This window comes from Ursus maritimus, unplaced genomic scaffold (assembly GCF_017311325.1).
Source record: "Ursus maritimus isolate PB19 unplaced genomic scaffold, ASM1731132v1 scaffold_24, whole genome shotgun sequence".
Classification (NCBI taxonomy): domain Eukaryota; kingdom Metazoa; phylum Chordata; class Mammalia; order Carnivora; family Ursidae; genus Ursus; species Ursus maritimus.
Genome location: NW_024424897.1, coordinates 40,520,838 through 40,544,172, shown reverse-complemented (window position 1 = coordinate 40,544,172; position 23,335 = coordinate 40,520,838). Strand labels below are relative to the sequence as shown.

General features: G+C 54.7%; 1 protein-coding gene across 1 annotated transcript in view; it reads right to left on the bottom strand.

Annotated features, from left to right (window-relative positions):
* Positions 1-23,335, bottom strand: part of KSR1 (kinase suppressor of ras 1) — a 144,702-nt gene that overhangs the window by 5,971 nt on the left and 115,396 nt on the right. The window contains 11 exon segments of the mRNA XM_040639836.1: positions 2,492-2,627; positions 3,739-3,870; positions 4,516-4,649; positions 7,420-7,516; positions 9,495-9,874; positions 10,637-10,685; positions 11,547-11,601; positions 16,085-16,253; positions 19,024-19,130; positions 19,227-19,288; positions 21,034-21,117. Coding sequence (XP_040495770.1) covers positions 2,492-2,627; positions 3,739-3,870; positions 4,516-4,649; positions 7,420-7,516; positions 9,495-9,874; positions 10,637-10,685; positions 11,547-11,601; positions 16,085-16,253; positions 19,024-19,130; positions 19,227-19,288; positions 21,034-21,117 — 1,405 coding nt within the window.

Here is a 23,335-nt window from a genome sequence, read left to right as displayed (position 1 = left end):
AGGATAGAGACAGCCAGCGAAGGGAACACAAGCAGGGGAGTGGGAGAGGAAGTAGCGGCTCCCAGCAGAGGGCCTGATGTGGGAGCTTGATCCCATATGCCGGGATCACGCCCTGAGCCGAAGCAGGCGCCTATGCTGTGCCTGCACCCAGGCGCCCCATGTGCATACTTCTGACTGTGGCTGCTGTGGCACAGAAACTTGGTGGTAAACTTACGGAGTGTGGCGTGGGCAGAGAATGGTGCCCCTCCCCCCGAGAGGGTACTCCTGCTTTGACTATGATTCAAAGGCACTTTTTATTGCCATTGGACCCATGCCCCCTCTACCCTCAATGGCAATGTGTTAAAAAAAAAAAAAAAAAAAAAGACCAGACAGGAAAGTCAACTTTCATGAGTCACGAGCTGATTGCTGGAACCTTTTCTCTGTCTCCACTTCCCTGCTCCCTGGCTCTAATCTATTCTTAAGAGGCTTCAAAGGGCCCATGACCCCACACTGTAGAAATCCAGAACAGAACATGAAAGATAAAAAGAAGTTAATTATGATCTTAGCCCCAACCCAGGCCAATTAAATCTTCCTCTCTGGTGGAGGCCTGGTCCTAGTTTTGAAAAGCTCCCAGAAGATTCTGACTTGTAGCCAGCATTGAACTCTGACTCCCTTGCCTCTGATGGGCTCCATACTCTGCTCCAGGCCTTCCCCTCTTGAAGACTGCACCTACCACTCTGGGTACTAAGACTCTAGAGTGCACAGATGGAACTGAGACTGCTGCCAGGAGGAAGCAACTCACTGTTTCTTCCTTTGGATAAAACAAGCGTATAGGCACACTCTGGTTTATACAAGGTGTCCTCCATGACTTTATTGTACGGGTAAAATTGGAAATAACCTAAACATCCAACAGAGAAGTAGTTACATTATGGTGTAAGCCGGAGGACACAAGGGCAGACAGGCTAAAAATAAGGATTTGTCAATGATTTGAGATAATAAGCATAACAAAAGACCATGTGGAGAAGGTCATGATAAAGAATCCATGTTATGATTCTGATTTTGTTAAAGATATATATTTGAAAAATTAAGGGGCACCTGGGTGGCTCAGCCAGTTAGTGTCCGGCTCTTGATTACGGCTCAGGTCATGATCTTGGGGTCGGTGGGTTGAGCCCACGTCAGGCTCTGCACTGGCGTGGAGTCTGCTTGGGATTCTCTCCTTCCCTCTGAATCCCCCCCGCCCCATGCCTCACTCACACTCTCTCTCTTCTCTCAAATAAATTAGTAAATTAAAAAAAAAAAAAAAGAATGGAAGGTAGTAGCTGGTTTAGCTGCTATCTGAACAACTCAATGGCCAGGAGCCCGAACCTCTCTTACCACTAGCTCCCTAAGGGGCCTGGGGCCGTGCCATGGGAAAGATGAAGGCCAAGAGCATCGCGGAGGCACTCATCACCCACTTGCCTTGCTCAACACCCCAGATGAGGTGCTATCAATGGGCCAAATAAGAGCCTGGTGTTGGTGCTGGAGATTAGCATTTTGGTGTCACTCTTGGAGGTGCATACCTGTACAGACAGTCTGCACTGCAACCAGATGGCGGGTCCTACCGAGGAATAAAGCACCCCAGACACAATGTCATAAAGGAGCATTCCAAAGATGCCCTAACCGCTTGCCACCAGTCAAAGGAGGAAACTACAAAGATCTGGTCAGGTCCCAAAGGAAGATCAGCTGCCTTTCTCACGGTGCCTGCCCCCGTTTGCAGACAGTGACTCCACCAGCACCGTCCCTGGCTTCAGCAAGAAGCTCACAGCCCCATTAGAGCTCAGGGGACCAGCACTCGGTGGTCCCTCCGGGCACTCCCAGTGTTAGGCCACCCAGAAACCTCCTGGAGCTTATTCACATCCGGGCTGGCCCCCATTCATCCCACCCCTGTCTGACTCACTAGCATGGGGACGGTTGACTGCACTGAAAACACCGAGCCCTGGCTTCCTTACACCACTGTGCCAGGGCCACGGGACTTAGAAACTGCAACGTAGAGAAACCATTGGCAGTATTCAGAAACAGGAGGTCCACACCTGTATTACGATCTGGCATTTTGACAAACGTGCTGTGGAAACTCTGATTTGCTCTAGAGCAGTTAAGAACGCTTTGGAGAGAGATTCATTCGACGCTACAATAAAAACAAGGATTCTGTGTGGGAAGGATTTTATCATCTTCTTTCATGTAAGTAACAAACAGGGCTCTACTATCTTTTTCAAGTCATAACTCAATTAAAACCATGACCTTTATTTCTTTCCAGTCTTTTTTTTTTTTTTAAGACAATGGTTTTTCTAAAGAAAAATAGTTGGGTAATAAAGGACACGGGCGTTTTAGCTGGCAACAAAGAGGCCCGCCTGGCATACTTCTGCCTCCAGGCCCCATTTCTCAGGTGAGTGAATGAAGGAGGGCACACCTGTCGTGTGCCCAGCTCCCCGCCCTCTAGCCCTTCTTCCCTCTCTGAGAACAGGTGGCTACTCACAGTGACTTCCTTCCCCAGGCTGACGGAGGCCAGGACACGCTTCATACCCTCTCCGCTTCCAATCTGCCAGATCAAGGCCTCCGCAGCTTGGTTCTTCAAGGGCCAGTCTCTTGCTTGCAGTTCATACCAAACAGTCCTGTGGGGACGGCCCATGCGGCGTGAGCTCCTGAACTGCCTGGCCCACGTCACACACCCAGGGTGCCAAGAACCCAGCCAGAGCATCCAGGATCCTCCTCCAGCTTTCCCCACCCACCAGGCTTCCAGAATTACTGTGACAGCATCCTGGTGGCTCCTCCCAGGTACAAGAGGACCCGTGGCCCAAAGCTCCTGCGGTGGGAAGTCTGAGGCCGCACAGGCTCTGAAAAGAGTTCCCGTCGAACCTCAGTGGGGCTAATGCCTACGTCCAAGGTTGTTTGAGGAGTGACAGATGCCAAGCCCAGTGCCTGGCACACAGCAATGCTTAGGAAGGAATAGTCCCAGGTCAGGAGACGAAGAGACTGCCCCCGAGGGAAGGCACCCCATGATTACAGGGTGAGGCCCTCACTCAGCCTCTCCAAGCTCCCTCGCCTTTCTTGACTCATCTTGACCTTCTCCCTAAGCCCCCACCGTCTGGTGCAGGGGCCATGAGCCACGTGGGCTACTGAGCAACGGACATGTGGAGAGCGGGCCTGAGGGGTGCTGGAGGTGTGACAGACTCGCTGGCTGCTGGAAACTTTGTGGGAGTAAAATAACTCCAGAATTTTTTATTTTGGTGACATGTTGCAACGATCATGTTCTGTATCTATTGAGTTAGACACATTATTCAAACAGATTTCATCTGTTTTTCTTTTTTTTAGTGTGGCTGGGAGCAAACTTTACATTCTGTATCTGGCTCACGTTATATTTCTATTTTTCTTTTGGACAGCTTCGTGGGGCACTAGAGGCGGGCTGGCAGGACCCCCTGGTTTTCCCAGAGGGACAGTGCTGAGCTCTGGTCAGCGTCCTCACGGGGCACTGGGTGAGACCGACACCCAGAAATCACCTTAGTCCTCGTGAAGCAACCTTTTAGGAGGTACCGTACTTTTCTGCTTTCTACAGTGTGGGAAAGGGGTGGTCGAGGATATGGTCCCTTAGCCAACAAGCGGCAGAGCCAGGACTCAGAGCACAACACGCACCCCCCCTCCCGCCCCCTCTGCCAGCAATGCCCCTCCTTTTGGCCACACTTGGCCTCCGAGCCCCAGGATGGGGGACGTCAGGGGCCTCCTCACCCGAATGCATAGACGTCAGCAGCTTTGGAGAACGGCAGCTGGTCCTCATCCTTCCCGGGGGTCATCTCGCGGACGATCTCCGGGGCCAGGTAGCACAGCCAGTCGTGGGACAGCTTTAGCTGGTTCTCACGCCTGGAGACCAAGAAGCCAGGGCAAGGGCATGGGGCCTTTCAGCTAGCAGCCAGCAGCCAAGGGGCTGCCTAGCACACCTATGCCCCCGGGCCAGCACGCCACCCATGCATGGCCCAGAAAATAGCTTGCTGATCTGCACTTGCAGAGGCACCGGGGAAGAGTGATAACTAGCTTCTTCCAGGAAAGCGGGCCAGTAACCGGTATTAGCAGGGAGTGGATTCTCCACCCCGGGAAATCAGTCTGCCTGTGTATCTTACAGCCCAGCCTGGGGCTCGGTCTCCAGCCAGACTGCCACTCTCCCTCCCGGAGGTCCCCCAGATTCTCCCCACCCCCACCCTTCAAGATTTGGGGAAATAAAACCTGATGCTCTTCTTCCTCATCGCCTCTTCCTTACTGCGGTCGTGAACCCTGGGGACCCAGCCTCTTACGGGGGTCAGCCTGAGAACAAAGTGCTAAACAGGAGGGACCCGAACATCACCCAAACCTGACTCCGGACTGGAACCACAGGAAAGGACCTCAGTGAACCTGGCCTTTCCTGCAGGGAGGGCTGCCCCACAGCAACGGACAACAAGAGCTGTAGCTCGAAGCCCAGCTGCCACTGCCCAGCTCCTTCCTGTTCTGCGCAGACACCCAAAGCCAACTTACCGGCCCTCTCGGACCACGCCTGAGATCCCAAACAGCCCGAAGTCTGTGATGACCACTTTGCCATTGTCATAGAAGACGTTCTTGGATTTGAGATCTTTGTGCACTATGCCCTTGGCATGTAGATAGCCCATGCCCTGGAAAACAGTGAGCCTCATGTCAGCGGGGCGGGAAGATAAGGGATAATCATTCAGCTTCCGCCTGGGCTGGGCCGCGAGCTGGACGCCCTACCCAAGTCCCCTCAAGTAATCTTCCAAATCCTACGCAGGATGGTCTCCATTGCACGCATGAGGAAACCGAGCCTCAGAGAGGGGAAGTCACTTGCCCCAGGCCACACAGCAGTTAAGCAGCACTGAGGTTTGGTTCCAGGCTAGTCCATGTCACCATGCTGTCCCACAGGCACCGTATACCTGGCTCAAGTGTGAAGTGTGGAGAGGGTGATGGGTGCGGAGCTGGGGGGGGGGGCAGGAAGTGTATAAAGAGCGATGTTAAGTCATACAGAAATCGAGTATCTATAGCGTCTCTATCAGGCTTTGTACAACTGGCCTCTACCCTCAGGCTAGGCAAGGGCTCAGGCTGGGAACAGAGAGGAATTCCCATAGAGAGTCCCTGAATTCAGGTGGTCCCAGTATCTGTGCTGGGGTAGAGGGAGGCCTGGACTACTACTGGTGTCCAGAATCCACGTTCTATCTCGGCTCGGGCTCTAGTTCACCGTGTGGCCTTGGACACTGGACTTCTGAGCCTGCTTCCTCATCTACCAAGGGAAAGGGTGGGGCTGGGGATTTCTAACCACTGCTCGAATTGGAAGTGCACACTGGCCAGGTGTATGGGATACAGGTGACCTGACACAGGCACGATCTCATCCAAGGTCAAGCTGTCTTCTGACATGAAACCCAAGACTCCCATGTTCCCTGATGCCCTTGGGAATGGGGGCGAGAGGCCACGGCTGAAGCGGCCATCCCCACCAGCTCAGAAAGAGGCCCGTGGAAAGCCACCTCCCAGGCTCCCACACTGAGGACACTTCACACACTATGAAGAGTCCTTCGGCGGCTTTCACGCTATCTGGCGGTGAGAAGTAAAATGGTAAACAAGAAACCACGTTCAGAAATAGAAAAGCTCTGAGGCCAGAGCTCGGTCCGAGGGGGTTGGGAGAGCATCGGAGAAGAATGTACACAAGGCAAGAGATGGGGAGGGTATGGGGTCTGCTGTCCCCCTGCCGTGGAAGCAGAGAGCTCAAGGAAAGGGTGACTTGCTCCTTTCCAAAACTCCATCCTGAATGCAAGAAGGTCATTCCTAGAATATCTGCCCATTTCCCAAATCAAACCAAGGCACAAACCTTCCTCAGCGGCCCACCCCCCGTGGGCTGAACGGGGACCAGCTATATGACTGAGGACACGTCCCTGTCCCCCTCTGAGCCTTGTTGATAAGAGACCTGCCTCAAAAAGCCAGCTTCAAGAGACAAGATGTCAAATGCCCAGGTCTGGAGCACAGACTGCCCGCCCTTCCCACAATTTCACAGTGTTTCCAGAGTAGCCCCAAATCACAAACCTAGCCAAAGTTCAGGACCCTGTTATTATATTTCGAACCTCAAAACACCACAGATGAGTACAAAAGGAAGTGGCTTAGAAGGTTCCAGCGGAAGGGGGCAGAAGGTTCCAGCGGGGGAAGGACAGCTATTCGGCAGGAGAAAAACCAAACAAGAGAGCAGAGAGGCAGTTTCCGGCTCTGTAGTTCTAAAATCTCTGCGTAACTTTTCTTGTCTGCCCCTAGAATCTTCCAGATAGCTCGTCCATCCGACCTCAGCCAGTCAGGAACCAGACACAGATTCCCCAGTGTTCTGACCATAAGAAGCGAAAACAGTTTTAGGGGAGGAGGGCAGAGCAGGAGAGATAGAGGGGAGTAGGGTCCAGCGAGTTTTGGGGACACTATGAAGCAGGTGTGACACCCAGCAGCTCTCTCCAATTCCTCTGAAATGAGACTTACCACAGATGAAGGCATACCTGTGCTATTTTATTTTCGAGGCTTTAAAAGTTTAACTCATTAATTCAGCCACATGGTAAGTGTTACGTGGAAATCTTGGTTTGCTCATAAATTCACTGTGATTTTTGTGTTTTCCTTGCTAAAGACACACACACACACACACACACACACACTCACACATGATGCATGGAAGGAGGGAGAGAGAAAAAGGAAAGGTAGAGGTGGAGGCAGGAGAGAAGTCGGGGGACAGGGAGTTGGGGGAGCTGGTCAGAGCAAGCTTTTTAAACAAAAACAAGAAAAGAGGAACCCCTACCCAGCAGCAGTTTGGCTTTTATCCAAGCCTGCTTGGGGCTAAAGAAAGCAACTCATAAAGAAGTTTTCCTTTATTTGTGTTTCCTTACTTAAAAGAAAAAAAAAAAAAAAGATGGAAGAAAGAAAAAAGGCTGCCCGAGGGCCAGTCCTCCTGAAACTCGGATTTGGACACTGGAAGGCAGAAAGCTCGAGGGCTTTCACCCTGCCCTTTAGTCCTAGCAGACTCTCCCTGCGCACCAGGCCCCGGGCCCAACTGGCTCTCAGCGAATTACCCCATTCCACTCTTGTGCCAATCTGATGGGGGAGGCTACGCTGGAATTCCCATCTTATGGGGGAGGAAGCCAAGGCTCAGAGAGACTGAATGACCTGCACAAAGTCACACAGCTGGTGTGGTCAGGACTCGAACTCAGGCCACGTGTCTTTAAAGCTTCCTGCGTTCCTCCCCGACCAATTCATCCGTCATCACAGACTGAACGTCTAGCTCCTGGCTCTATGTGGGTGAGACACGGACAGAGGGAAGGCGATGGGGTCCCACCCTTGAGGCGCCTCAGCTCAGAGAAGGGACGGACCAGGGGGATGGCCAGGAACCCTGGAACCAGCTGGATAACCCTTTACCTTGATGATCTCCTGAGCGATCTGTCTGGTTTTGTTGATGTCCAGAGACGTCTTGGGGTCCCTCACGAACGAGTGTAACGTCCGCCCCTTGCAGAAGCTGTCGAGAGTGGTGGGGTCAGACTGAGGGGTGGGGCCGGTACAGCCGAACCCCAGCCCTTGGGAAGCCTGAAAGGAGCCATGGAGAGAGTAGTGCCCCAGGCCTCTGGAGGACTCTCTCTGTCCCCTGGACTGTGGGCGCCAGAATCCTCGTTCCTCACCAGGCCCGACACCCATTCCTTCTTGGGCCTGGCTTGAGTGTGCAAAATCACACACACACACACACACACACACACACACACACACACCAGTCTTTGCGGCTCCAGACCTACCCACCCCAGAACAGGAAACCCAGTTCACCAAGGCTCCTGGCCACCCAGAGCAGCCCAGCCTTGGAGGATTCGAGGCAGAAGCATGCCCCTCAAACTCAGGGAAGAATCTGGTCTTTTAGCACTCTAACCAGGCAACATTTGGGGCTCTCCGTAATGATTCTTATGATCATTTTTCTGTCCTCTGATCACAGAAACTTCATTATAGTAACGGCATTGTAGGAGGGGGTGGCATCAGGGTGTCAGTGTGATTACTGGACAACGGGTTCAAGTTTCCTGGGCCCCCCCGGCAAGGACTCCTAAAACCCAGGGTGAGCAAGGAGCCAGAGAGAATGTATGGCTCATCCCCCTATTCCCGGCAGAAGTTCACGAAGGCAGCTCATGAAGGGGCTAGTTTTAGGAAACCTCTCGAAGGAGACGGAATCCTTGAAGCCTCAAAGACTTTGAGAACTGGTTGAGGGGTCTGGGATATTGGCTGACGGGTTCCTCATCCTAAAACCCTGGGGCGTGCTGAGCTGGTGTAAGCCAACACATCACGTCGTCGTGCTTTGGGCTACCATTTTGTCCCCTTGGTGTGGTGACCTGGGCGGTAGCACACTGCTCAGGAATTTGGGTGGTTCTGCTTTATTTCTCTGATAAACAGGCAAAAGGGAAATTAATTTTTACTTAGTAAATACAGTTTGCTTGAGGGCAGAAGAAAGGTTCTTGCAAAGCACAGGTCTGGCTATAGGGAATGTCATCAGAATACTAAGGAGGGGGCTCTTGGCGGATAGGATTCAAGTGATTTCTAGTTTCTTCTTGAAACCTCCATGTATATTCCAAAATATCTTCACTAACCTCTTATTACTGTTACTGATTGTAAAAGTAAACACCCAACAACAACTTTTTGAATGCCACGGGCTGAAACGTTTCAGCCTCACACCCCAGTGCTGGGGGATGGACAGTCACACACTGAGGTCGGGGTAGAAACGGACAGTGGACGGCAGAGCGTCACATGGTATCCTCTCGCCCAGCACGTGCCCTCCCAGAAGGTCACTGATGTGGGGAAACAAACATGCTCATTATGGCAAAGTGCCGAGCTAAACAGGACCGGCTAAATAAACGGGGAGACCAGTGATCAGCCAGAGAGAGAACCCAGAGCCCAGGCCACTTTCAGTGATTCATGCGGTAGCCTGAAATCAGCTGTGGGGGGCATATCTACACCCAGGAATTGAGAGATACCACAAACTAGGTCTTCCCTCGCCACCCACCACCCAGAACTGGTGGTTCCACATTTACGAGCACACCGCTGGGGTCGACGCTGTGCCAGGAATGCTGGGTGAGCGTTGAAGACTGCGGCTGGCCTCAGACCTGCGCTCACCCTGGGGAAAGCGGGTGCGAACCAGGAGGACCTGTGCTATTCTTACAAAGGAAGAGTTTTAAAAACCTGAGGATACAAACTTCTTTATTTTAACAGAAGGTGTGATAAGGATCTGTTCGCAGTATCCACGTTGGGGGAGAAGCACCCAGGTGGGGTGGGAGGGGACTGGTTTTCACTCTGTACCCTTCTGGAAACTTTGATTCTATCCTTAGGAATCATTTTGTTTATTTGTTCATGCCAATGGAGTTATCTGATGGGGCAGTGATCTGTACCTCTCCACGTCCTCCAGGGCATCCCCACAAACACTGGGGCCCTCGGGGAAAGGTGGGGGCAGGTAGGGGCTCGGTCACCTGGTGATGATGGCGAGGTGGGGCGGGTTCATGCAGGCCCCCATGAAGAGCACCACATTCTCGTGCCGCGTCTGCCGGTAGTTCATCACCTCCTTCTTGAACAGCTTCAGATGGTCCTGGTTGTGGCCGTCCATCTCCAGCAGGCGGATGGCCACCTCGCCGTGCCAGCGGCCGCGGTGCACCCGGCCCCAGCGGCCCTGCCCGATGGGCTCGCCCAGCTCCACCTGCTCAAAGGGGATGTCCCACTCCTGCAGGTACACGCTGGTCTGGCTGGCCTTGCGAGAGATGGGGCCCCGCCAGGGCCGGCGGGAGCTGGGCAAGTCGTCCACCTCGTCCTCGTCATCCTCTGCCTCTGACTTGCCGGCCTCCGGCTCCTCGGCCTAAAGGAGGGGGAAGGCATGGAGACGGGTGGCGGATCTGGCTCAGCCGACTCGCCCGCCCCAGAGCCCCAAGAGAGAGGCATGGGGTCAGGACACCCGGGTTCTCGTTGTAGCTCTGCACTGGCTTGCTGTGGACAGTGGGTGGGTCACTTAGCACCTCGGGGCCTCAATGTCCTCACCCACGAAATAGGGCTCGTGGCCCAGGTGGGCCCTGATGCCCTTCTTCCCGAGAATGCTCCAAGATCTACTCACTAGGAAGGGGCATTAACCTCCCCTGGCATAGACGAATTTAACCCCATTTATCCTTTCTGGGCATTCCTTTGTTTACCCCGAGTTTCTGATTGTCCTTACGGCAGGAGTCAGTCAGCTAACATTCTAAGCCACACCGCATGGCTGGGGAGCCACGCTCCGCTGACACTTAGGTTCAAGGATTAAGACAGTGGTTCTTGGGCCTGGCTACGATCTGAATCACCTGGGGGGCTCTGACATCATACAGATGCCTGGCCCCACCCCAGACGGACAGAACTAGAGTCTCCCACGCTGGACCCCGGGCTAGGGGTGGGAACCATGAGAGTCGAGAGCTTACTTTAGCTTCAGAGATTAAAAAACAAAAAGAAGCCTGCTTCGTTGTGTTCCTCATCATTCCTCCCCGCTGTGCACCTGCCGCAGTGGGCTCCTGAGATGGGGCCCCCGTGTGTGCTGGGACGAGGAAGAGAGGAGAGAGAAGGCAGGGTCCCCGGGGTGCGTGTCTTCCTCACTCACCTCCACTTCGTGATCCTCCAACACGTCTGCTTTGGGCTGGTTGTCGAGCCTAAGAGTCAAACAGTTTGTCAGGGAGGCCCTGAGGGCGGGCCACAAGCTCTCAGCCGGGCAGGAGACTCCCGTGCCCGAGGTCTGAGACAGGGCTGCGGGGCCCGCATCCTTACTGTGACCCACCTGCCTGTGGGAAATGCCGTCTGGCTGCCGCAGAGACAGACAGGAGGCCGAAGACCAAACCCCATTTCCCTTCTTTGGCCTCGGCCTTCTTCAGACTAAGCTGAGGGTGGTGGGGGTTGAGGGGTGGGCAGGAACCACCAAGACCCTTTCAAATCTGATGCCTGGTGCACGGGGTTCTGAGCACACACACATGGGACTCGAACTTCTACTTGAGAACCGGCTCTGTCTCCTCCTAGCTGTGTGACTTCATGTAATTTCTTAACCTCTCTGTGGGGCCTTTCTCCTCTGTTAAGTTAAGGATGACACCTACTTCGATACCTACCTCACCAGGCTGAGGACTGTGTGAGGAAACGGAAGTCAAGGGCTCAGCAGAGCCGGACATGGAGCAGGGGCTCCGTAAACGTGAGCTATTTTTCGTAGGTGTCTCTGACTCTGAGTGGCCTTTGCCCACCTCTCCCGGGTCACAAGACTGCCCCCGGTTCACACATATCCCTCCCCATGCAGACCGCACCCACAGGGGGCCAGTAAAACCCTCTGGCTGAGTGCACTGGTCCAGGGAGGACATTAGCCCAAGGAGGATCCCGCCCGGCTGGCCCAGGTACACGGCAGCGTCCAGAGCGGGAGGTCAGAGACTCAAAAGCGGGGTGGGAGGTGCTAAGGGTGGGAGGTGGTCAAGTGGTCTAGCTTTAGTAAGTCCCCATGGAAAAGAAAGAGAACACAGCATAGCGAGGCCTACCGGGTGCTGTCCGCAGCGTCAGGGGATGGGACTGCCTGTGGAAATGCTGAAATGTCTGGAAGAAACAAAGAGCAAACACGGAGGCTGAGACCCCCCTTCCCCACCCCCTCCCCTAAAGGATGCAGTGCTTGCGAAGCCAGCTCCCCCAGCGGAGAGGGTCCTCCCCGAGCAGCCAGCCCCCACAAGGCTGTGTCTGTGTTCACCAGGCCACTGCCACTCCTCAAACGGGACATGGATGCAAACTTCACGGCACTTGGCTTTGCCCACACCGCTCGGTGCTGGGAAGGGACTCCAGGTGAGCGAGGACACTGAGATTCTGCAGTGAACCCCATTCCCCTGCGGCCAAACTGTTCCCTAGGAGCAAATGGTAAAAGCAAACTGGGTATGACTGACTGGACGTGGGAGTTCTGCTCAGAGGCCGCAGCTGATTGCAACGGCCCTTGAGAGCAGAGAGCAGTGAGACTCCCGGGCTCAGGCCGGCAGAGGCCCCGGCAGGGCTCGCAGGGGGCTCAGCAGCGACACCTGGTGCCTGGCTCGGCGGCTGGCATTTCTGGTGGGAGGCAGAGGCCCCACCCCCTTGGCTTCTGGCGGAGCAGCCCTCAGGGGAGAGGAAGGAAGGCACAGTCCACACCTCCCCGGGCCGAAGACTGGGCAGGTGGGGCTGACCACGATTGCGGGGCTTTCCCAGTTTGGGCACTGAAAGTCCCACATCCAGGGAACACTGAACAGATGGTCACCCCAGTGTGGAACTAAACCCCTCCACGGCTGCTTCTGCTGCCTGCGTCCTTCTGGTTCCTCTGGTCGCCCTGCGGCTGGCAACCCCAGGCCTGGGTGGGCCCCAGGCCTGGGTGGGCCCCTCCCTTCCTCCTCTTTAGTCAATACAAGAAGAGAGACCCTAGGTGGCAGAGGCTCAAGCTATCAGCAGCCACCCCTGCCATCTAGGACAAAGACCCACCCAACTCAGCCACCAACACCCCCCTCACCCCTACCCCCCCTCCCCCGGCACCAGCTCTCTCCAAGGCTTTATCCAAGGCTAGCCTGGAAGATCATCTGAATCTCAACATCTCTGGGACCTCACAAGACTTGGAAAATCTGATAGAGGCCGTGGGCCTTTTTATCTGGGAAATGAACACATGCACCATTCCTGGGGGATCCTGGCCCCCAGAAGCCTCTGCCAAGGCCTCCCCCAGATACCACTGCACTGTGTCCGCAGACTACCAGGGCCATCCTGACCTTTACTACCTATCCAACACAGCTCAACTATTTCCACAGAAGATAAACACGCGCATAGCAGGGGGCAGTGGGAGGAAACAGCACCCCAAGTGGGAGGGAATCATGTCTCTGAGGCCTCGCGTGCTTGTCCTTAAAGATTAAGAGCGTATTTCGCATTCTGTTCCAAAATGTGTCTGTGTTTGTTTTAATAGATTTATATTCCCTCTCCTTCCCCCTGACATATCTTCAGAGCAGGATGGACCCTTCTGGAAGGAGAGCCACGCTTCCCAATGCTTTTGAGGACTCCCCATATGCTGTCCTAGAGCTGGTAACCAGAGAGGCTCTTGGAGGGGAACCACAACAAAAATGGGTGTGAAACCAGAGGCAGCTCAGAGAGCCTTCTCCAGGTCTGTCCCAGGCCCCTGACCCCTGCCAACCTGCCCACACCTAGCCAAAGCCATACGGAGAGTCCTGTAAGAACTTACAAACGCTCCAAGTTGCTCCCCTAACAGAGCTGGGTTGGGGAAAAGAAAAGCCTGAACTAACCAAAATACCATGACTTCAAGACAAGTCTGTTTAACCCAGGGAAAAACAATTAGCTACAGTCTTTGTCTAAACACACCGAGACTTCGTATGGCTAAATTAAGAATTACGGTTGCCGATTACTTATGCGAATGCCTGTCATCCTCAGCTGGAGAAATAAGCACTAACCACATAACTCCTCGGGGGCAGGAATGTAGCCAAATGCAAAGGTTGTGCACGCAGTGGCTGTGCAAAAACAATTTTTGTGGAAGGGAATCAATGAAAGTTGGTCTCCTTGAAAACTTTCTAAAATAAGGCTGCATTTTATCTTACCGCCAGCAGATGGCGTCAGGCAGCAATGCTCAGGAAGGCGAAGCCCATTAAAGCGAAGCCTGCAGACTTCTCGCAACTGGCTTCCCCTTCTAAGACAGCTTCTGCAAGCAGCTTCCTTGTCATGACGTAGGGGAAGTTATCCTAACAGATGCTCATAAGGCACTGGCAGAAAGGTCTCCCTTCATTCTGCAAACTGGATTTCTGCCACCTCCCGGCTGTGTGACCCTGGATAAGTTGCCTGTAATCTCTGCGCAAGAGGCTGAACAGGATGGATGCCAAGGTCCCTCCCAGCAGGTCACTGCCCCTGTGAAGGGCCCCCCTTAAGGCGACCCACCCTGCTCCCTTTCCCAGCTGTGATACACAGTCAGCTCTCAAAACAGGTGTATGTGAGACTCAGGCCCCTCAGAGGTGCCGTGGGAGAGGGTGCCCAGGGGGGCTGGACAGAGGGCTCACGGGAAGGGGCAGTTAGCGGAACCATGCAGAGAACTCACCTGGAAAGATAAACTGCTGTCTATGATGAATGAAGTAGGCAGCTTTAAACAGAAGAGGAGGTGAGTCACACACACAGAACAGCAAATGCAGGGGCGTGGCGAGGGGGGCTGGTTACAGGGTGGGGCAGAGCAGGGTGATCCATGCAGGAAGGAGAAAGGGAGTTGGAAGGGAGCCGGTGCTGGCAGGAGCCCCCGGGAGGGAAGGGGCTGGCCCCGGAGGACTTGTCAGAGGCCTGGCCCGTTCCGTTCACCTCCCAGGCTCGCTTCTCTGTGACGTGTGCATAAGCCCAGAAGGGCGAGACACAAGAGTGAGGAAACAGTGCTTGTGAAAGCCGGCTGGGCCGTGTGCAGAGGAGCGGCTGCCCCCTTCAGCCCCACATTCACCCCCAGAGGTGCTGGGGCCTCAGCAACCCGACCTCACCATCCGAAACAGAACACAAACCCACCTCTCTTAAGGGGGACTGGAGGGGATGCGCTGGGGGTCTGGACTCCAACACAGCTGTTATATGGTAAAACCAGGGGTACAGATAGCCTTTCCCCAGGTTTATTCTTCAAGATAAACGTAACTGCTACCCCACAGTACAGAGTGGGTGCACAGTAGGCATTTTTCCTTCCCCAGGTTAACCATGGGGCCGGGCCCCAGGCACGGCCATGACCAGCGAGATCATAGACCCTGGACAGAGTGAGGGCTCTGCGCACAGAACGAGGGCCCACAGACATCAGGGAAAGCTGAGCAGCTCTGGCTGACATCACAAAATAGACTTTTTCTGTGGCTGTTGTTTTTCAAACAGGGCCTTCCTTTTAGAAAAACCCAAACTAGAAATTTAGCAAAAGACCCAGTTTCAGAGCATAATGACAGAGCAGAATGAGAGGCGGTCACTCCGATGGGCTAGGGCTCCATTGCGGGGAGGGGATGGGTGTGCTCGGGATGGTGCAGGAGGTCTCCAGCCAGGTGCACGTTAAGGCAAAGGGACAGGCAAAAGAGAAAGGATTCCTACAAAATCTCAGTCTCCCAGCACCCCTAAAAGAAATCCCTGGAACCCCAGTAAAATGGGTCCAGAGAGGCTGCCTGGCCTCCTGCTGGCTGCACGTGGCCCCAGCTGAAGGTCCCCTGGCACAGGATAAGCTGTGCCTCTGTCCTCCCAGGCCTGGAGCCCCAAGGGCCAGTGACAGGTGGGGCCTGACCTGACCGGGCCCAGAGCAAACTGGAGTGTCCCAGTGGCTGCTCCTTCGTCCTGGCCACCAACCGAAATACCCAGGGGGCTGAGACCAGCTGCAAGGAGCTTCCAGGGAGGCCACGGCCTGGGCTCATCCTGAAACAGGTGAGTGGGCCTTGCTCTGTACGTTGGAAAGGTGGGACACCCCAGGCCTGGCTGAGAGACGGGGGACCTTGGCCCTACAGAGCAGGTACTCCCCCCGAGACTCAGTGTTCTCATCTGCACAGTGGGAATAACCTAATCCCAACCTCACGGGGTCTCTTGTTTTATGGGAACGAAGAGGGAACAAAAGCTCCCCCCGAAGCAGCTTATTCAGATCACTTGAGCAGGTAAGCAATTGAGCCCCAGGGTCCCTCTCCCAGGCCTTGCCCCAGCTCCCCGTGCTCCTGCCATGCCTTCTGTTTGCTCAGAAGCCCTTAGTGAACGTGCCCATGAGAAGCCACCCCATGCACAGGAGGCGAGTACGGGGACTGTGTCAGGAATCCGGGCTTTATGCCAGACGGACTTGGCTTTGATCCTTGCCCCGTCCCTTACGTGTTATATAGCTGAGGGCAAGACACTTCCTCTGAACCTCAGTGACCCCATCTGTAAAATGGCTGTGATAAAAGCATCTACCCCGGAGCTCTCATCAGGTATAAATACGGTAATGTACTTGAGCTTGGCACAGCGCCTGACTCCCGTCTGACCTTGAGCCTGCTGGGGCGTGCTGAGAAGGGGCATCTGACCCCATCTGGAAGGCACACAAAGCCCCGAGGTGTGGTACCTGGGAAGTTGAACCTGCTGTCCCGTTGGCCAGGAGAGGGGTTGGGGGGCGTGGTGGCACTGGACGGATTGGATGATGTTGGGAAGGGTGCCGGCGAGGAGGGCGTGGAGGACGTGGTGGAGGACGGGTTGCTGCTGGAGTCCAGGTGGTTCATGGCTGGAGGATGCTCCTGTGGGACCAGAGACACCAGAAGTGGGCAGGGACTGTCAGGGTCCTGCCCAGCCGGCCCCTCCCGTATCCCATGCTGAGACCCCACCCCCACCCGCCCCACCCCCGCCGAAAACGACGAGGTCTGCCCGGCACCCTGACATTTCACTGGTCTAATATTCAAGGGCAGGTTGGCACAGAGAGACCCTCACCTCAGTGCCCACCCCCCAAGGGACTGCTGCTCATCTTTCTTCAGCTCACACATACTTTCTTCCCAGAAGCCCCTGTGAACAGTGGGGACCACGCTCCTGTTCTCAACCTTCTATAGCTAGCACTTCCCCTCAGGGTACTTGAACTACAGTTTGTCAAGTGCAGTGATCTTGGGCGGTTCCCCAAAGAATGTCCCCCCCCACCCCCTCCGTGTGTCCTGTGAGGGCAGGGTGGGCGCCCGGTCATCATATACCCAGCGCCTGGCACACAGCAGGGTTTTTAATGAGTTCAGCGTCCGACAAGGGTTTAGTGTGTGGTACACAGTGGTGCGTATAAATGCTCCCTCTGCTCTTTTGCAGACCTACTGGGCTAGGACTGCCCAGGGGGTTGGGCCCTAGAGAGGTCAAAGGGCCAGATGAGAGAGGGCTGCAGGGGGACTCTGTGTTAGGTGGGACTCCGGCCCTGACCAGTTTCCCAGACCCAAACTCCAATCCCTCAGGGGAGAGGGCTGGAATTCCTTGGTCAAGAAAGCTGGGGCCAGGGGCGCCTGGCTGGCTTGGTCGGTAGAGCATGCCACTCCTGATCTCGGGGTTGTGAGTTCAAGCCCCACACTGGGTGTAGGGATTACTTACAAATAAAATCTTTAAACCAAAAAGTTGGGGCCAAATTAGGTGAAACGCTGAGTTCTTCAGGTTTCTCTTCTGCAGGCCCTAAATGCTCTGGGGTGTCCAGGGGACCCCGGAACCCACAAAGCTACACAGTGGGCCTCACCGTCCAGGGACAGCCATCACCACCTGGTATCACAGGCCGGTGGGGGAGGGAGCTGGGTCCCCTGGGCCCTTCCTCTCCCCGCTCACCCAGCAGTGACCCCGCATCCCATCCCTGTTCTTAGGGCCGGGCCAGCCCAGGCAGGGGGAGTAGCTACCGGGCAGGTTGAATCCCGGCCCCTATACTCAGTACCCGTGTGACTTGGTTCAAATCAGCCACCTTTCTGAGCCGCAGTGGTTCTGGACAAAACGGGGGTATGGGCTGCCGCTTCATGGGCTCAGTGTTCCATACCAACACGTCCTCACTGCCTCGTGTGTGCCGGACTCCAATGCGGGCACCAGGGACCAGGCAGGAGCAAGAGGACGAGGCCCCGCCGTCCAGAGCAGCCACGCGCTGGGGAGACAGGCCCTCGGCAGGCAGACAGGGGCCCGCACCATGGCGCAGCCAGGGACCCTGGTCTTCAGCCCACATCCCAGCAAGGCCTCCCAGGAGTGAGTGTGTGAACGCTGAGAAGAGTGTCTCAGGCAGAGGGAACAGTGGGCACCAAGGCCCCGAGGTAGGAGTGGGCACAGCTGCTACGAACAAGGGCAGCTGGAGAAGACACTGGAGAGACAGGCTGGCCCCTGGGATGAATGGGCCAAACGCATGGCCCTCGGCACAGCGCGTGGCGAGAACTCAGTGACCACTACTCGTGTTATGAGAATGACCATAAATCGGGGTGAGGGAAGGACGACAGTTGGTCAGTGCCCTCAGTGAGGTAAGAGAAGGCACCACCCAGAACTATGTTGGGTCAGGGCCGAGCAGGTGTGTGCAGGAGGGCTTCCTGGAGGAGGAGGAGCCCCGAGTGGGTTCAGAAGAACCGACAAGGGCTGGGCGAAGGGGTGTGGGGGGATATGGCGTAAATGGGGGTGCATCCGGTGTTGTCAGACGAGAACAATGCTGGCAGGGTGGGAGTGGCAGATGGGGTGCCTAGTGCCCCCGCCGAGGAAGTGTGTCTGTATCTGTGACAGGCTGAGTGACAGTGCTGCTCCTGACAAGTGAGCTCACGAACGGCCCCTCGTTACCCCTACAACACCTTGTCAACGAAGCCTGGGTATCCCCACTTCACGTACCAGGGAGCTGAGGCTCAGAGAGGTAAAGGAACTCACCCAAGGTCACAGGGGCAAGAAAGGGGACTAGTCAGGACTGGAGCTCAGCTGTGGTCCCACAACCCTCTTCTCCACCTGTCTGTCCCTGGTGGGAATGCCACCGTCAGGGGAAATGCAATGACAGGTGGAGGGAGGCTGAGAGAGGACACGGGCGGGCCCATAAGCACCAGCAGCTCTGAGGCACCGGCCTCCCCTGTAGGGCAGTAAGATGTGGAGCCCCCCCCAAGCTACACCTTCTGGGTCCCTGGTGTCCGTGGGCCAGGCCACCTGCTTCTCTTCTCCCTGCCCCAACCTCTACCCAGCCTGGCCCAAGCCAGTGTCCTCATCTAAAAAGGAGATGATAGCAGTATGTGATTTTTAGAACTATTGTGAGGATCAAAAGAAAGATCAATGGAGAAAGTTCCCGACTCATATTAAGGGCTCAGGAAATGTTCGGTTAAACTGGGGAAGGTCATGGGCACATTAACTAGGATTTGGCCATAAACGTGAAGTCTACGAAATGGCTAAAGACAGGATCCCTGAAGGCCACCCTCTGACCTTGGATCATGGATTGTACGCCCCAGTTCCCTGCTGGACCTCCACATTACAGAAGGAGCCCCGGCGCGGGATGGGGCGGGGGGCTTTTCCCGGGAAAAGCACAGGACTGGCGGGCCACCGCCCGCATACCTTCTTTGTCAGGGCTTTGGGGAGGGTTCCGAAATGGGGCTCAGCTGCTCTATCCACCGGATTGTTGATGTCCGAGGGGACAGACTCCGTCCTCCGAAGCCTAGGTTCTGTTTAAAAAGGAGAAGAGGGAACCGTGAGCAGGGAAGCAGATCAAGCTACGGCAAAGTCCACCCCAAGCCCAGAAAGCAGACGAGAGCACTCACGTGGAAGGAAAGATATTCTACACGCAGGGGCTTCCTTTGTACACTTGTTATGACACTTCAATCTGGTAAAGAAGGCGGCAGGGTCAGTGTGCGGAGGGCCACTCGGGGCTCCCAGGGCAACACTCACTCGTGACTGCCTCAATCTCCACGCCATTTCTCAACAAACATTAGCCCAGAAGTCTGGAATATTCCATGCTGATCGTCCTAGCAGTGTCTGTTGAGACGTTCCCGAGGTTGTCTGCCTAACCTCACAGCAAAGCAGTTTTAATTGTCATTTTATCTTTTGTGGGTCACATGTCTTTCTCTTCTCTAAAGAAAAGGACACCCTCCACTCACAGTCAGAAAACTGGAGACAAAAATCTGAACTTATGAGAAAGATGAATCAGAAGGAGAGCGTCTACATGACCATAACATTCCAGGGATGCGAGCAGTGGCCCCTCCCGCTGCATTCCAATATGGGCCACATGGTCAGAGGGTCAGCACGGGCCCAAATGGAAAGACCTGGCCTTCAGTTTGGTCCTGCCTGCTGCACCCTGTCTTGGGGTTCTAGACAATCAAATGGGTTGACATTGGGGCCCTACCAACCTCACACCACGATCATCGGAGAGTGTGGGGCTCAGAGGTCATTCTGTGCTCTCTGTATGAAAGGCATTGCTTGAAAGGGAGCGGGAAGTCCCCAATTTAAAGGCAGGAGCCACAGAAGACCTAGACTGGTGGAAAACTCTGGCGTCTCCTTGGTGGCCAGGGGAGTCACCAGGAAAACACAACTTATCCAACAGACATGCACGAGACCTGTGGCCTCTGGTCTCGCGGGAGCCTAAGCGCCTTTCCTACACAAACTAGCTCAGAATGTGGACACCATCCTGATAGATAAAGGACCTGGAACCATCTGCCCAGTTGTGAAAATGAAGCCCAGAAAGAGCAAGTGTCTTGCCCCAGGTCACAAAGCAATGGAGGGGCAGTGATCTGGGAGCAGTGACTCCAGGTCCGTCCTCTATAAGCAACAGAGGACACTCTACCCCCCCCCCCCCCCCCCCACGCTGTTCCCTTCCTCATCCTTCTGTCCTACAAGAAAGCACCAGGGTAAGAAACAAGAAAGCTGGGTTTGTATAGAAGCAACATTCTCCCTGAACTCTCCTCTTCTGTGAACGCCATGAGCCACTGTTTTCACCTCCACCTGACCCTTCTCCCCATCTTGTGTGCTATCACGTTAAGGTTAAACTTTAGAACTCCGTATAGTTTCCAGAACAGTCCTCCCATTCCTCTCGGACTCTGTACAAGGTGTAAGGCCTGGAATGCTCTTTCTTCCTTGGTCTCCCTGGCAGACTTCTACTCATCCTTCAAAGCCCACCCCCAATTTCCCCTTCTTCTGGGAATGCCTGGCTCGATGCTTCCTTCATCTCCCTAGGGAGGGCTGATCATATCATGGTGTGCTGAATGGGATTATAAATAGTAGGTTTAAGAATTCTCAAAGGGAGGGGCACCTGGGTGGCTCAGTAGGTTAAGCGACTGCCTTCAGCTCAGGTCATGATCCTGGAGTCCCAGGATCGAGTCCCACACTGGGCTCCCTGCTCAGCAGGGAGTCTGCTTCTCCTTCTAACCCTCCCCTCTCTCATGCTCTCTCATTCTCTCTCTTTCCCAAATAAATAAAAAAAAAACTAAAAAGAAAAAAAAAAAAGAACTCTCAAAGGGGCTCCCGTGAACTCTGACTTAACCTAAGGCTGAGCATCAAGTAGTAGGACCCCTACTGAACCCAATGTATGGAGTTCACTCATTTCTCCCACCCCTTCCACCCTCCGCACATCACCTGCAATGCTTGCATTTCACTCCAAACATCATGCTCTTCTGACACACGTGGCAGACCTGGGACAACCAGGACTTGGTGGAGAACCTGCAGCAGGGAGACATAGGAAAATGCTCCCGTGGCTGGGAGACCAGAGCCCGGACAGGGGAGGGCGCCCAGGAAACCAGAAGACGGAGGTCCATCCCGGAGCCACCGGTGCCCTCTCCCACGGCAGGGATGCTCAGGGCCACTGCTTGTTCCCAGGGCATTCAGAGTTCCCAGCCACAATGTCATCCTTGCCAAAATCCCAAAGTCAGCGTGGTCATGGAGGCCAGCTCTCTGGCAGCGGCCATCGAAATTACAAGTGTGCATACCGAGCGATTCCCATTGTAGGAAATGATCCAGGGGACACTCCCGCGGGTGTCAAATGAGGTACAGACAAGGTTATTCCCCGCCGCGTGTCTGCAGCAGTAAAAGACTGTGAACAGCCTATGCTGTTGAGGTGTGCAGGCGACTGACTGGAAAGTACAGTCCAACCACACCATCGGACACCGTGAGGCCAGAGAATTAAATAAGAAAACCTTTCTGCGCAAATATGGAACGATCTCCAAGTTACGTTATCAGGGAAAAAGTACATGACTCCACTTATATGAAGTTCAAATGCAGGAAGAAGTAACCAATGAGGACAGAAGTGAACAGTAACCCCTGGGTGGTAGTGCTATGACCCTGGAGGGGACGAAGATCAATTTCTGGGGTGCTGGATGCTCTGGAGCTCCACCTGTGGGGTACACATGGGTGTATCCATACATAAAAATGCACTTGTGCTCTCAGTTCTACGTAAATGGTGCCTCCGTCTTTACAAGAAAAGAAGGATAGAACAGCATGTTTAATACACATACGTACTTGCTTGTATAAAAATATCTCAAGAAACTGCCAAGATCTGCCCACAGGGGGACCCAGAGGGCTGGGGGCAGCAGCAGGAGGGGACCGCATAGATACCCTCTCTGTACACCTCTTGAATTCCGAATGTCTTTCAACCCAAACTAAATCAAAATTTTAAAAATTTAAAAACACAAAAGACAGACTGGAAGGAAGGACAAGGGGTTGAGTGGGTGGTACGGCAGAGTCCACAGGGTGGGGAGGCCGAAGGGCAGAAAGAACTCACATTTTTGGAGGAACAGATTTTTGAAAGCAGAGTCCATCACAGTAACAACAGAACAAATAGCAACAGTATTTGGGGAACGGTTTGTAATGTATCCTGAACATGAGCTCACGCGTTGCTTACAACGCCCCGGGGAGTGAGGCAGGTCGGAGATTCTAAGTACACAGATGAGGGAATCAGAGAGGTTAGGTGACTTTCCCAGGGTCACACAGCTGGGATGCTGTGCAATGGGGTCTGCACCCCAGGTGCCTAAACTCAGAGCTGCATGGCTTCTCTGAGAGACAACTAGGGCCAAGCACAGGGCAAGAGCATGGGCTCTGGGGTAAGACTGCACCAGTGTGACTCCTACAGGCTACTGGCTGTGGGATGCCTTGGAGCTCCCTCGCAGGGGCCCGGGGAGATCATATGTGCGAGTGTGTAGTGCACACGAGCGCTACTGTCTCCACCCAGCCAACATGGGTGTTTTCAGGGACCAAGACAAAGGCACCCATGTCCCCAACATGCCTATTAAGGAGCCCTAATCCTGCCTCTCTGGGATCCACATACTCTCTCTGGGCTTTATTCTCCTCTCACGCTAACAGCGGGGATAAGGGGAGCAGCTCAGAGGTGTCTGAGACGACCTCCCCTCTGCAATCTTGAAAATAGGGCAACACGGCAGTCAGGTCTGGGCCTGAGAAAGTCCAAGTGCTAGGAAGGGGTGTGGCATGGGGGGTAAAAGTTGTCCCAGGCCAGGGAGGGACCATGATTAGACTGAAACACTTCAGACCATCCTGAGAGAGAAAGAGAGGCCTGGAATCTGGGTTTAATATACCAGGCGGGTGTGACAGTGAGCCCAGAACCTGGGTGGGGCAAGGCAGGGCGACCTTGCAATGTCGCACCAAGAGGGGTGCCGCTGCCCTGCATGGGGGGCAGCCTCTGGAACTCACTGCCACAAGGGGAAGGGAGCAGTGGTCTGGGAAGCACCCGGGGCAAGCTGACACAGTCCCACAGCCTCTGTGAAACCAGGGGCGCCCGAGACAAAACAAACAGCAGCCGGCCGATCCCGGTGTCCCTCACATACCAGATCTCGGGCTGGAGTCTGTGCTTACACACCAGGCACACCCCAGGGCCGGACAAGTGAGGCTCAGCTGCACGGCACCCCCTTTTATCCTCATCACAGGACTG